Source organism: Aedes albopictus, chromosome 3 (genome assembly GCF_035046485.1).
Source record: "Aedes albopictus strain Foshan chromosome 3, AalbF5, whole genome shotgun sequence".
Lineage (NCBI taxonomy): Eukaryota > Metazoa > Arthropoda > Insecta > Diptera > Culicidae > Aedes > Aedes albopictus.
The window spans coordinates 80892735-80908450 of NC_085138.1; the positions used below are offsets into that span (position 1 = coordinate 80892735).

General features: G+C 36.7%; 1 protein-coding gene across 9 annotated transcripts in view; it reads left to right on the forward strand.

Annotated features, from left to right (window-relative positions):
- LOC109401980 (uncharacterized) overlaps positions 1-15716 on the forward strand; it is a 596458-nt gene that overhangs the window by 49853 nt on the left and 530889 nt on the right. For 8 of the 9 annotated variants that reach the window (XM_062859577.1, XM_062859578.1, XM_062859583.1 and 5 more), the window contains one exon: positions 3016-3119. In XM_062859577.1, the coding sequence (XP_062715561.1) occupies positions 3016-3119 (104 nt within the window). The remainder of the gene's footprint in view (positions 1-3015; positions 3120-15716) is intronic. The other variant, XM_062859580.1, reaches the window with a different exon arrangement.

Sequence of the window (15716 nt, forward strand, 5' to 3'; positions counted from 1 at the left end):
TTGATGTAGTACGTTCCTTGTTTTCGTTGTCCGCCTTTTGGTTTTGTTGTTCGCCCCTGTCTGTTGTCACCCCCTTCCGTTTGTCCTCTTCTTGTCGTTTTCTACCGATAAAGTCCTTTCTTTTTGGTTCCGTTACAGATATGGACAATTTGTCCCATCAAAGTTTTAGTATAAGTTAGCAAATAATTTAGTTTTAAACCCATAAATCCGTCCTTCCCATTTTTTTTTTTTTCTTCAATCCTTAACCTCGAAACAGCCGCGAGTACTTCGGCTTCCCAAACTAACATAGTTTTAAGGCAGTAATAAATTGTAAAATGTATAACCATTGTAAAAAAAAAAAACAAAAGATTTCGGCTCAGTTATGCCCATGTGGCGCCCGAGCCTTCCAAATAAACGAATAAGTAAAAAAAAAAAAAAAAATTCACGAAACGGACAGATTATTTCATTCAAATAGTCGGTGCATATGTAAATCCGGAAAAAATCTATAAAATCGTGTTTTCCCATCAGAGCAGATGTTGGTGGTTACATCGACTATGCGAATATGGGCAGTGCAGCGATTGATTTCTCTTTGATTGTTCGACAAAAAGAGTAATGCGCGGATGATCCCCTGGTGTAGCCATATCTCAAGAACTAATAAACACTTTCTGCACTACCGTAATCATACACTATCCTAGACACGTGCAGTTCAAACCAATAGAAATTTCATGCCGTACTACCCCTGAGAAACTATTTTATTAGGCCTGCGCCAACACTCCTGCCTTGCTGGAGGGCCATCATGCCAGTTCTGTTTAGCGTCCCAACTATCACTGGAGCGACCACGCTAATGGGGCTACTACCTTGGATTTAGCTGGGCGTGATGCAGCATTACTCAGCCCCTGGATGCCAGAACAGACGATGTTTGAGCCACACCTCCTTGGTGAACAGACGCTCGGGTCGTACCTCCTCAATCTAGCTGAAGTCAGAAGGACAACAGTACTCAGGCTGCACTACCAGCCAGGCATACAACTTTTAGCTTGACCCATGAAAGCATGAGGTAGGAACTTGTGAGGACCAGAGCTATGTTGGACGACATAGATTCTCCTTATCGACTCACCGTTTTGCAGCTCGAAAAGTACCAAAGCCGGCTAAAAAACGAACTCGTCTTCCTCAGCATTGTCTTGCTTAATACAAGCGCGTTTACAGCTTCGGCTATATCTGACCATTTTCCAGATGTGCAAAGATTTTTCAGGAATTTCTTCCTCGATTTTTCAAAGATTCCTCGCGAGATTCTTTATGATATTCTCCCGGGACTTAACTCGGATTTATCTCAGATTTTTTTTTATGAACTTGTATTGAGGCTTCGTCGGAATTCTTATCTGGGGATTTTTTAGGGTTTCCTCTCGCTGATTTCTTTAAAGATTCCTCAAGTTTTCTTCCAGCATCACTCGTCTGGATTTTTTTATGAATGCCGTCAAGAAATAATGTCTGAATTTCTAAGGATTATTTTAGTAATTCCCTCTGGAATTTCCTCTGGAATTATCTCTGGATTTCCCCCATAGACACCTTCTACTATCTCATCCAGGGATTTCTTTGGAATTCATCAAAAATTCCTCCTATTGTTTCTCTATAGATTTGTCCCAGGGTTTTTTCAGAGATTTGTTCAGGAACTTCGTCATATATTCTTGCTGGAATTTATCCCGAGAATCTATCCAGGATTTATCTTGAGATTCATCCAAAGGTTCCTCGCAGGGATCCTCCACGAATTCTTTTAGAATTTCTTCCATTGCTTCCTCTTGGAATTTCCTGGGATTCTTCCAGGGTATTACTGCATTCCTGCGGGGTTTCCTTCATGCATTCTTCCCGAAATTTCTTCATTTCTCAAAAGATTCTCACCGGGAATCCTTCATTATTTGTTCAGGATTCCTTCAGTGATTACTTTTGAGATTCCTCCAGGGTTTTTGTTTTCAAGGATTACTGCATGACTATCTCCTGAAATATCTTGAACGATTTGCTCGGGAAAGCACCAGGAATGTTTTTTTTTTTTCAAAATTCCTACAAAGATCAGTTCTTTCGAGAGATAATTCCAAAACTCTTCCGGTATAGCTTCAGGTATTCTTCCTTCATTTTTGATCCGGATTTGTTCAGGGCTTCCTCCCGGCTGTCCTGCATGCGTGGGTATCTCCGTGATACCTCTCGATTTTTTTTTCTTATTTCTTGAGAGTCTGGGATTCTCTTTAGAGGTTTTTTTTCTGTAATATAATATTATCTAGGGATTCCATAAAAAATCTTTCCTGATTTACATAACTGTGCTTATGAAATACTTAAGATGGGATGCAGGTTATGTCGCATTAGAGCCGTTATGTAAAAATTAAGAAGAAAACCAGGAACTGGTGAACAATCAAATTCTGCTAGTATGGATAGTTGATGCACACTTACACTTATGAAACCTCAGAGGGTGATGAAAAATTATCGATTAAAGCCAATCGAACCAAATAATAGTATTATCTGGTTATGTTGAATCAGTTGACAAAATTCATCTGGGTTACTTTTCCATATTTATCGCTGCTGGCCCTTTTGGTTAAACATCTGAAATTAAAAATGGTATTGACATTTAGTAATCTTTTAGTGAGACGCAAATAACAGTTATATATTTTACGATATTTTTATTACATAATAAATTTACCTGAATCCTCCTAAAATAAAATGTTCATTAGAAGTAAACCTGCAAATATAACCAGAAAAAAAAACACAAAAATTAAACAAACTACAACTATACATCTTGATCCTGGAATATTCCTATATTCCTGCATGATTACTCTAGGTATAAAAACATCAAGATCAAAGTTTATTGTAATAAATCTTACGTATCATCGTGTACAAAAAAAATAGGTTAATTGGTTTGAATTTGACTAACCTAATGGTCCCAGACCCTATCTAAATTAGTTGGAATATAACTGATAAAATAAGTGATAGGGCCAGTAAAAGACTCAACTTCAGACGAAAGCCATTAAATTATTTCTACCATTCCCATTTCAGCTACCGCGGCCGGCGCGATTCCTGTGCCCAGATTATCGACGGCACCGTCAGTACCATGACAGTAGAAACCACTAGTACGTTTTTTGATTCTAGTACTCAAACAGGTATGATTAGTGCTATAAGCTTTCATCAAGCAAAACTGCATACATACGGAAAACCCTGAAATTCACCTGAATGTGTCAAAATCCTCTAAACCATCGTATTCATACCGCTAAGCTCAAGCAAACCAATAATGCAATGTACGTGTGTGTGTCGTTCTGTGCATGTTCCTGAATCCTACTCCCCAGTTTCCACCCTCGAAAAATTTCCTGCATAATTCCCACCATCTCGACGACGACGACGACAGTGTGTCTCGTCTCTAGTCCTATTGTTTCAACCACAGCCCCACTCATTCCTGTCTCGGGTTAAATGATGGATTGGGAGCGGAGAACCCATCTTTTCAGCAATCGCCTTCGATTTGATGACAAAGAAACACTTAGCTGACGTCGGCAGCGGCGTTGACGGATTGGCGGGGGCAATCTGTGTAAAAGGCGCTTTTGTGTATACATACCAATAATCTATGCATGCTTTCCCAATATTCATCAATATCTATACACTCAGCGAAGTAGACTACCGAAATTCATCAAAATACCTTATGAAATCTAGCCATAACTGTAAAGTATGGAAGCCATAAGAATACCTTATAAAAATTATGCATGTTCAATTATGATAACTTATGAAAAGAGCTGAAAAATCGTAAAATGATGCAGACTGGAATCGATCCATGAACGTTGAGATCACTGAGCTCGTGCCCAACCCACGCGGCTATCGATGCTTGAGAATATCGTGTTGCTAAATGTGCATAAAAACCCAACTGTGAGTCGATTCTGTGTCATTAACCAACCTTATGAAATTCATTGGAGCCGTTATGAACTCTGACCTTATGATTATCTTAGGTTTATTTGAGTGTTGCATTTTGGAGAAACATATTTCTACTAAACGATGACAATATGTTGCACATTGGTTTTCTCGGTCGAGGCATATGTGGTCTGCGTCAATCTAAATGACTTGATTTGAATTGCGATGACAATTTACATCTCAAATGTAATCAGTTAGGCATCGTTTACACGCAAGACTTATTGCGTATGTTTAACAGTATTGGCTTAATAGTAAAAAGTAACGGCAACAATCCGAAATTGAAGTAGCCACGATTCTTCTTTGAACGCAATTTTGAGATCAAAATCATAACCAAACAACAATTTGAAATCATTAGTCTTATGAAATATTTGAGAACAGTCTATTCCAAAAAAAGGAAAATATCTGATTAAGTTGCTAATTTGGCCACCAGTCAATTGTGTAAATCTTAACTTGAAAGAACAGCTTATTATTCAAAGAAGGACAAATCTTTCAAGGAGTTAGAAGTTCGTCTGCAAATAAACAATATAACATTCCAACTCGAAAAATAGCCTCTATTTCCAGTTTGGTCGACCAAGTCAGCTACAGTACACAGTTGGACTCTGCAAATTCAAAAGAGCAGCCTATTTTAAAAAGAAGGCAAATATTAGAAGAAGTGGAGAATACTTGCAGTATGGCTGCTAAATTGTGACCGAGTATATAAGTAGCTCAAAGCAGCCTGTGTTGTTAAAATGTTATAGCTTGGTAATGAAAAAGTCATTACATTCGAATGATCAGTTATGCTTAAAACAGTTCAATTTATCTTAAATCACCAAGAACAATTTAGCATTCATCCTCATGACTTTCGGCATGAATGATTTTTTGCCGAATGGCTCGATGTCTTTTCGGGAATTCTCACTTATCAGAAAGCTAGCCATTTGACAAGGTCTGGGGCAAGAATTCAATACCACATGAATTATAATAAAAACGAACTTCGTTGTGGTATGGTTATAAGATCGTCAATTTGAAAGAACATTCAATATTTAAAAGAAGGAAACATTTCAGATTAAAATGCTTATAGTTTTCAAAGGAATAGCTATAACTTCGAAAGAACAGTCATAGCTTGAAATAAAAAGAATTCTCAAATAAAAACTTCAATAACTAGGGGAAATTGTGTATTTTCGGCAGTTTTGTTCTCTTCGTCATGGGGGTTTTTTTGAAAGCTATTGAACTCAGAGTAGGCCTCAAATCCTTCCCAACCAAGCTGAGTTATATGACCAGGTTTCAAGAAATTCCCGAGCAGAGGAGAATAGCAAGTTTATAACTACGGAATCACATAACCTGTTTTTATATCTTGTTTTGTTATTATTAAATTATCAAGGCAAAACTTTTCTATAACAAATTTTGTTGGACAATCTCATTTTGTTATAATCAAGCTATAGATATACATTAACTAAATTACATTTAAATAGCATGTTTTGTTGAAGTACAAGTTCAGTTATTGTTGTACTATTGATCAACTTATCAGCAATAGCACAACAGTAACAAGTTTTGAAATCACAGCAACAATTCGACAATTATGACCTGTCCCTTAGTGTTGTTCCATTTTTGTATTCAGTTAAAAAGGAAATTCCTGAATGACTCCTTTTAAGAATTCCTTAAATAATTTTCGGATAGCCACTTGGAAGTTCTGGAGGAACCTTTCGATAAATCCCTGGAGAAGTCTTCAAGAGAACTACTGGCGCAATTTTAATAGCAATTCCGAAGTTAATTCTTCTGAGCAATTATTAGGATTCTTGGCAATTTTTTTGGAAAACTCTTGGAGAATCCTTCGGAAAAACTCATGATGAAATCCACAAAGTAATTTTCTGAGAAATCTTAAGATGAACTTCAGAACAAATGATCACAGGATATTCTGAAGAAACCCTTGAAGGCATTCTCTGCAGGATTCTGGAGGAATTTCTAGAGGAGTCTTTGAAAATCCATGAAAGATTCCGTCAAAGAACTCTCGGAGAAATTTCTGGAAGATTTTTGGAGTCATTTATGGAAAAGTTTATGACCAAGTTTTTGGACGAATAAAAGGAGCTTTTGACGGAATCCGTAGACAAATAAATAGAGGAATTTTGGAAAAACATATTGCAAAAATTTCTGGTGAAAGTCCTGTAGGAATCATCAGAGGAAGTTCAGGAGAAATTAAAGCAAAATTTTTGGAGGGATTCTTGTAGAATCCAAAAAGAATATTCGACATAATTCTTGAATCCAGGGAAAAAATAGAGGAATTAAAACAATCTTTCCAGGAAAATTGTAATAATCTGTACAATATTTCCAATATCTCAAAAATTTTCTGCAAAACTGTTAAGCTTTCTAAAAATTCTTCAGTTTTCCTACTGAAAAAAAAACAAAGGTTACACGTGCTCTGAAAACAATTAAAGTATAACAGTTTACAAATTACAGGTGGAAATCGAAGCTCGTCATATTCGATAATATATAAATTACTAAAGTTCGATTATCTTGCGACTTCAAATCTCTTAGAATGAAAATATTTCTTACGTCAGAGTGATGAACCTCATGTTAGTGGCGGGTTTGTGAGACAAAGCGAATAATTTAATACAATAAGTATTATAACTTATTTAGTAACGCGTTTGATATCATAGCAAATTCTGCTCTCCGAATATCATCAATAACATATTAAGATCAAAATTTGTTATTGAAATATTTTCCGAATTCACTGTTATTAAGTTGTTATTGAAACTAACAAAACAAGTTATTGAAATGGTTTTCCAGGAACATTTTTTTGTTATGGAATTTGTTATTTTGCCGCTTATGACAGACAAGTTTATAACACAATTTATTATGGTAATAACTTAAAAATAATCGATTTTATTATTCAGTTATTTTGGCCAAATAACACAGCTCCTTATGCTGCTGTTATTCCCTTATGCTCGGGTTTGGCCGACAAAAAACCCCCATGACGAAAAGAACAAACCTGCCGATAATACCCATCGTCACCCTATATTGTAACAGCATTTTATAGTTCCAAAGAACAGCCAATAATAAAAAGAAGGGAGAATTATTTGTTAAAATATGATTCAATATGATTCGGAATTAGCGCCAATAGCAAAAGTTTAAGCATATTTTAAGAGAACACAATAGTTTCAAAAAAGGCCTGTTAGAAGCATACTGAGCTCTTCAGGATCCATATTTGAATAGACAAGTACATCACCTTCGGCCATCGGATATGCACGCTGAATATCAGGAAAAATGTTTGAATCAGCAACCTCTCCCTTCGTCGCAGTTTTCCTAAATGCATTGCATTTGCTTCTTACGTTTCCGCAAACCCTTAAGGACAAACGTTTTGACATCCCGCTTCATAAATGCATCAAAACTTCAAACGCACAAATCTCAAGAAGCAAGCTTCACACAACATTGCATTTCATTATTCTGTTCTTGCTCACTTGTAATAAGCTTAACATAAGAAGATCAGGTGCGCTGATTTTGTTTTCGAGGAGATTTGTGCCTTCGAAATCGTGAGTAGGTGCCAAAGCCGGCCATTGTGGCGGCCATTTTGGGATTCCAACAAGCATTGGCGTAGCTAGGGGGGGTTCCAGGGGTGCCAGGCACCCCCTAGAACAAATTTGGCACCCCCTAGAATTTTTCCTTAACAGTCACCTAAAATTTAAAATTATACTCAATAAAATCGAATATTTATTAATGGCACATTCGAAAAAAACTCAACACACACCCATAATTACTAAAATACCTGTTGTGCGTTTTGGCGCTTTGATTATTGGTAAGAACAATCAACAGACTTCTGCATGGATTCCTCCAGAAGTACCTTTATCTATTCATACAGTGATTTCTCTAGGCTTTCTTTATGGATTCCTCCCGATATTTCTTCAATAAACTTCCCTCAGGATTCTCCAGGCAGTTCTGATGGGGTTGTACATTCTAGAAATTTCTGTTGAGATTGATCCAGTATTTTCTTGTAGTATTTCTTTCGAAAATTCTTACTATGGTTCTTCTTGGAATTCTTCTAGGGATTCTTCTAAAAAAATTTCTTGGATTTTTTTCAGGAATTCCTGGTATCCACGACAACCTTCCTGGATCCTTTCAGAAGTTCCTCCGTTGATTCTTCCAGGAATTCCTTCAGAGATTTTATTCAGGGATTCTTCCAGAAATTTCCCATGAAATTCCTCCAGGAGCTTATATTGGCCTTCCTCTGGGAACTGTGGCTAGGATTCCAGCAATTTCTCTTAGAACTCCTCCAAAAATTTTCACTGTGGTACCTTTAGGAATTCTACTAGGGAAGTTCTTTCGAAAATTCTTCCAGAAAATCATCCTGGGATTTTTTCTTAAAATCCCATCGGTAATTCTTCTAGAGATTTCTTCAAGAATTTAACCAGGACTTCCTCCAGAAGTTCTTCCGGAAATTCCACAGGGGTAAAATTTTGAGCGAGATCGAATAAGTTTTCTGAAAGTTATAGAACTTTTAGATTTTTGAACACATTTTTAAAACATTATATCTCAATATGGACTCGATGAAGCTTTTTCCATTTTTTTTTTTGTGATACAGCTTATACCTAAGGCTTTCATATACAGCTTCGATTGAGATTTTATATTCACTACAAAAAATATGAAAAATCTGTTTATGTTTAGAGTGTCATTTGAAAATTTATCATATTTTGATCAAGTGTTTTCAACGTTTTTAAACTCTCTTAATGTAATATTTTGATACAAGACCTACCAAACTATATATGAAGAGTAGGTCCTATGTATTTATCGTTCAGTTAATGCACTTTTGTTAGTGGAAAACGTTTAGCAGATTATATGTGCAAAATAAGGTAATTTTTTAAACATCGTCAACTACATTGGCACGTTTTTCATATTTTTTGTAGTGAAAATAAAACCTCAAAAGTAGCTGCATTTGAAAACATTAGGTATCAACTGTAACACACAAAAAATTGAATAAGTTCCATCGAATACATACTGAGATATAATGTTTTAAAAATGTGTTCAAAGAACTTATAAGTTTTTCTAAAAGTTCTATAATTTTCAGAAAACTTATTCGATAACACTCAAAATGTTACCAATGGAGCTTTAATATTTGGTTCATGATTGGCCAATGATTGGTTCCGCGTTTTTGATTGATGCATAAAAAAGTTATGAACATTTGAATGAAAAATTATTTTGCCTAAAAAATTGCTGTACGGACAATTGTTTGATACACTGTACTTGCTGCAATACTTTCGGGAAATCTCCAGATTCCTCCAGAAATTCCTCCTGCGATTCCATCAGGGATTCCTCCAGTATATTTCTACCGATTCTTTCAAGGAGAACTATAGGTATTTCTCCAGGCATTTGTTAGAGGAACTTCTCTTTGGATATCCCCGGTATTCCTGATTCTAGGATTTCTCTAGAAATTACTTCTATGATACCTCCCGGAATTCTAGAAATTCCTCCAGATCTGCGCTTCCCAAACTCCGTTTTCGCGGCGCACCAGCTTCTTGCAGGCTCGCTAAAAGGAGTAGAAAAAGCGAGCCTGCGACACGTGGGGGCGCCACGAAAACTGATTTTGGGAAGCGCTGCTCCAGATATTCCATCAGGGATTCCTTTAGCAATTCCTGCGGTTCTTCCAGCTATTCATCCTTAATAAATTCTAACTGTGGTAGTTCAGAAATTATGCTACGGAATCTTCTAGAGCTTTCACCTGGCTTTTTTGCTGGGATCTTGCCAGGTAATCTTCCTGGAATTCTTGCAGAAATTTCTTTGGGTGTCCTACCAGGGATTTCTCCAAGGATTCTTCCAGAAATTCCTCATGGAATTCCTGCAGAAACTCCCTTTGGCCTTCAGAAATTGGCCGGGGTTCTGCTAAACCGAACTAAGCGCCAAAAACTTTATTCCGAGATAATTAAGCTTAAAGTTCAACCACTCACAAATAAACAACAACGAAGATTTTTTTAAACTTTTCCACACACATGAAACTTACAAGCCTTTATTAACCATCAGAGACGAAGAATACATGTAAATTATTTGAAATCATTGATATAATTACATTTAATTTTTCAGTACTTTGCACTCAGTTCACTCTGGCAGAACAAAAACATTGGAATATGGTTTATAGTTCAGTGTGGCTGACTGTGTTTCTTTGTTTCATAGAAAACCATTCGAATTGTGAAAAAAAAAACTCAGTTTTTCATCGTCTATGAATTTGTAATCGATATCAATCAAAATCCTTTACATCAATCAGAGAGAAAGCGGTATGGTAGCACGGAGGTCTCAAAATAGTTTTAAATATGCACGGCGGAAGCCTTCCCAGCTCAGCCCTTCCCATCTATGTTTTTTTATAGGCGGTGCATGTGCAGGCACAGAGCAAAAGTGATTATGTCAAATGATGTCCTTGCATGTCCTGAGGTCCTGAGATGTGAAAGTGGAGCAATTTGTGTGCTTCAAATTTATACTGGTCGAAGAAAACCATGAAAATGATCTGCCAAAGTGAACCAAGACAAAAAAAAATCGAAAACATTAAAGAGATTCGAACTTGGATCCTTTAAGTGATAACCAAGCACGTTACCTCTAGGCCATTTTACCTAGCTGAAGGTCAGTCGTTAAGTCTGAATCAAGTTCCAAACATTCTTCTTTAGCATGGTTTTCGTGAAAATGCCATTTTTCGATCAGCCAAAGCGAACCAAGTGTTTGATTTTTTTTCAAGCTTCATTATTCTTATTAGCCTTGTTGTTCAATGACGGCTTCTGTGTTAAATTAGCAGTATGAGGTGTGTCGACATAACGCAGGTATTTGGAACCAGTTGATTTTTGTATTGTTGAGAATAAATAGATTTCAAAATGCAGTGGATTTGGTTCGGTCTGGCTGAATGTGATTTGGAAAAATGGCGATCAGTGCCATCGAAACAGAATTGTATCCTCCAACATCCGTATTTCTAATAACGTGTTTAATTCTCTCACAGATTGTTACTATGAGTCGGTTGGAAGTTAGAAATTTGACGGCGATGAGCAGAACTTAAAATGTTCTTCATCTGGACCAATACTAAAACATTTCGCTGATTCTATGGAATGGTTCACAGTTCACTCTGGTTGGATGCAATTTTATTTTTTGTATGTTCTGCCAAACAGAAATTTTGGATTTACTCCACGAAGAGCAGTCAGAATTACTGCATTTTCACATGGAAGGAGGATCATCAATTTCTTCATCCAATGGTAAAGAAAACTCAATTTTTCAAAAAATGGTCTTTGGTTCGGTTTAGCAGAACCCCGACCAATTCCTCCTGCGATTCCTTCAGGGCCTTCTCTATAGATTCTTCCAGAATACCTCTACCGGTTCTTGCAGGGACTTCTCTAGGCATTCAAAAGATTTTTTTTTGATTCCCCCAGGCATTCCTGATGGGGTTTCTCTATAAATTCCTGTATAGATTCCTCCAGCCATTCCTCCTAGGATTTTCGCTGCGATTTCTACAATGACACACCCCAGAGTCCTTTTTAAGAATACCTCTTGAGATTTTTCCTGTGACCTTTTGAGATCCTTTTTGGTGATTACTCCAGGAATTTTTATCGAAGATATTTTATCCAAGGATTCTCTCATAAATTTCTCAAGGGTTCTTCCAGTAAAGCCTCCTAGGACTCCTTCAGAATTTCTTACAGTAATACATCCCGAAATTCTTCTAGAAATTATTCTACACGGTTTCCTTCAAAAACTTGCTGGGATTGTTCTAGGTAATCTTTCTAGGAGCCTTGCAGAAGTACCCTCGGTGTTTCCTCCTGGAAATCCGAAAGGATTTCTTCCTGGGATTTCTCCAAATTGGATCCTCCAGAAACTCCTCTTAACATTCATCCAGGAATTCCTCCTGGGATTCCATAAGCGATTCCTGCTGCTTATACAGCTTCGGCTTGTTTCAGGAATGCCTCCTAGGTCTCCTCCAGAAATTCTGACTGTGATACCTGCAAGAATCCCTCTAGGGATTTCTCCTGGCATTCTTGCTAGGATTCTTCTAGGCAGTTTTCCAAGGATACTTCCAGAAATGCCTTTGATTCTTCCAGGGATTTTTCTAAAAACTCATCCAGGATTTCCACTAGAGTTTTTATTCGTGGATTACTATAGAAATTAATCACTGTATTTCTCCTGGAAATCCTTTTGGGCTTCTTCAAGGAATTCCAGTAGAAATCCTTCGAATTTCGGGAATAGTTGGAATTTCCAGAGAAATCCTAGGAGGTGTTACTAGAAAAATCTCTAGTGAAATCCTATAGGAATGTACGGAAAAAACTTGTAATTACTTAGAAGGCACAGAATTGATAAATTGAGAGATGAATTTGCGAAAAAAAAATCGCGTTCTGTTGGGATTTGAACCTACGACTCCGTATTCGCTAGACAATAGTATGGCCATTTCTTTGAGGATTCCTTCGGCATGGTTGTTTTTTTTTTTTAATTTCTGCGGTAGTTTCATTAGAATTTTATCAGCAATTTCTTTGGATTTTTTTCTACAATTTCAATGGCCATTTCTCTGAAATTATTTCAGTTATTTTGCAAATTTATTAGGCAATTTTATCGTGATTGTTTTGAAATTATTTATGATTTATTTTTATTTATATATATTGCTTCCAAAAAATGCTGAATATGAAAATCAGAAATTCTCAACTGGTCTTGGTCAAATAAAATCCTATGAAATTCACGAAAAGCTTACAGACAGATTCCCAAAGAAATTGTTGGAAAAAAATCCATCAAAATTACCTTAGAACTTTCGAAGTAGTTGCCAAAAGAATTCATATAAGAATTATCAGAGGAATTCCTGAAGAAAATATTGAATTCTCGATATATTTTAAATCAAAAAATACAAAACAAACTTCGAATAAAATTCTCAATGAATTATCCGAAAGGATCGAAGGAAATTTTGAAGAAAATTTAAAAATAACTCCAAAAGTAATTGCCGTAGAATCACCTTGACATAATTTTTATAGAATTGCCAAAGATTTTTTTTTTCAAACAAATTTCAAAGCCAAAGAAGTTCCCAAAGTAATAATCGAAGTTTCCAAAATTTCCGAATGAAATGCTGATGAAATTCTCAAAAACAAGTTCAAAAAAGTGCAAATTTTGTAGTTTTGAGAATCATACTCACAATTTTTCAGTAAAAGTATTTTCATGTTCACGTGGTAATATTCAACTAATTAAAAAACGCTTTTTAGCCATTAATGATGTGGCCAAACCCAAACTGCTGCTCTTATTTTTTTTCTTAAAAACTATTTTTGTAAGGGTTATTATTATACAATAAAACAAAGAGAATGTCACGATGAATACATGTTACACGCAAATTTGTGGATATTTTATAGTTTTCGAGATTTACACGTCTAATAATTGCTTCGAAAATGTGTTCTAATGGACATGATTGTTATCAATCCACAAAACAGGGATGGTCGCGATAATTGTTAAGTAGTTAAGTTCAGAATGAAGATATAAATTCTATCTATTTCATTTTTCCCGCGACGCAGTACATCATTATACTAAGAAATTGAGGGTGGTTCGGTATTTCTTTTTACAAAAAAGCAACCTGGAAGCCACTGTAACTGGCACCCCCTAGGCACCCCCTAGGAAAAAATCCTAGATACGCCAATGCCAACAAGTCTGTCCTTAATATTTTTATTTCTTCTTTTTAGGTAATTTTAACTTATGCTAATTCTCCCCTCTAGGTAAACCTTCATGAATCACAACGTTGCTAAAGATTGCTCAAGGGTTACCCTTTTCTAGCTGATTAAGTTTTATCAACTTCTAATAAATTGTCCACAGTGAACACTTTTTGGGCGACCTCCTGAATGATTTCGGGTTGGCGTTCGGGCTTGTGATGTGGAGACGTTAAAAAAAAACAAAACATTAAAAAATCCTCAAATCATAATTGCATTTTGACCGCCAGTTAGTCCTGTACCAGAGTGCTTGATGATCACTTGGCCTGATGATTATAAGGTCTAACGAAAGCTGGCTGTATAACACTGGGCCATATTGACAAATCATATGGGGATCAAGTCCACGGTTTTTTTGCATTTTTCGGGTAAGTGTCGCATTCGGGTAAATGTCGTATTCTGGTAAATGTCGCATTCGGGTAAATGTCGCGTTCGGGTATTTGTCGCATTCGGGTAAGTGACGTTCGGGTGAATGTCATTCGGGTAAATGTGTTTCGGGTAAATGGTTTTCGGGTAAATGTTATAGAACCGGTCGAAGTTGCTGCATCCTGCTCTTTTCCACTTGTTGACGAATGGGTAAGAGCAGGATGCAGCAACTTCGATAATGTTCAACCTACTTAATAGAACAAAACGTATGTGTCACATGCATGGGTTGTAGCATTGGGCAAATCTGGCTGAGACATCGATTTTTGTGAATCGATTCGAATCGGATCAGCAGAATCGATTCACCGATTTAATCAAATGCTTTGAATCGATGTTTTCACATCGATTCGATACTATAAAATATTACAAAACTTTAAAATGATTCGTTTAGTGCATGTAGTTCATGGTATGTTTTATTTTTCTAAATAAATTAATATCAAAATTTGAGATTACACATCGAACATTTCGCGACTCTGGTTTAAAAATGGATATAACGTTGAGACAGTGCATTCTGAAAAAAAAATGAAATTTAATATTTTTGAATGGCAAGAAGAGTCCTAAGATTCTGAGATGCCCCAGAACTCTGAGAACTATTCCCATATAGTACTGAGATAAATTCTATCAGAATCTTTAAAACGACTCCTCCAAAATTCTGAAGGAATTCCTCTAGAAATATGAGAGAGAATTTTTCAGATTGTTATAAATGATTACACCAGAATCCTGAGCGACATTATCCATAAAAGAAAGCAAGACTTTTCCAGTATGTTGGTAGGAATTTTCTCTGAATCCTATTATGGATTTTCCTAGAACCCTGAGAGTGAATACTCCATATCTATGAGACGGATTGTCGCAGAGTCCCGAGAGGAATTCTCCCAAAATGTTCCAGAATCCTAAGAGCCATTATCCCAGAATTCTGAATAATATTATCCCAGAATCCTAAGATGAATTCTTCCAGAATCATGGAAGAAATTCCAAGAGCGGTTCCTTCACATTCTTGAGATAAATTCATCTAGAATACTGATAGAGATTCTTACGAAAAAAAAGATTTTCGGAATCCTAAGATGAATTCAAGGATGGGAAAAAAACATTAATTTATTGCGTATCCCTCACTCACGACCACGCACAATCTGATGCGAGTGTGCTTCTGCCCCAGCCAAGCAAAATCTTTCCACTTTCATTGCCGAGCACCAGGCGACGCAAACAACGACGGCCGAATGAATCGCTACTGAATCTCTGTGCCGAAGACGAATGAATCAATATTGAACGAATGTTTACATTCTGAGTCGGGTGCGAGAGCATTCATTTTGGAACGTTCATTTAGCGTTCAGTGGAAGCATTCAGTACTGGGAATTGAATCACTGAGTGCGTTTTGGTTCAATCAGCTGAATGCCACTCGGTAGTTGAGAGAGCGAACGTTCTTTTCGTATACCTACACCGATCCAAGCCGATTAATTTCACACTATAGGTATTTGCTTCTCTCCTGATTTGCTTCGGTGGCGTCGTTGCGTGTTCGTGTTGCGTTTTTTCTTGGTGCGCCGTGCTCTCACTCAGTATTGGGTTGTTGGCATTCTTTTTGCTTTTTTGCATCGCCGGCATTCGGGTGAGCGAATGAGTTTTCCCATGATTGGATGAATTCCCGAAGAAACTTAAAAGAAAGGACCCAGAATCCTGAAAAGGGTAGCTTAGAACCCTAAGAAGGATTACTTCAGAATCCTGAGAAAGGTT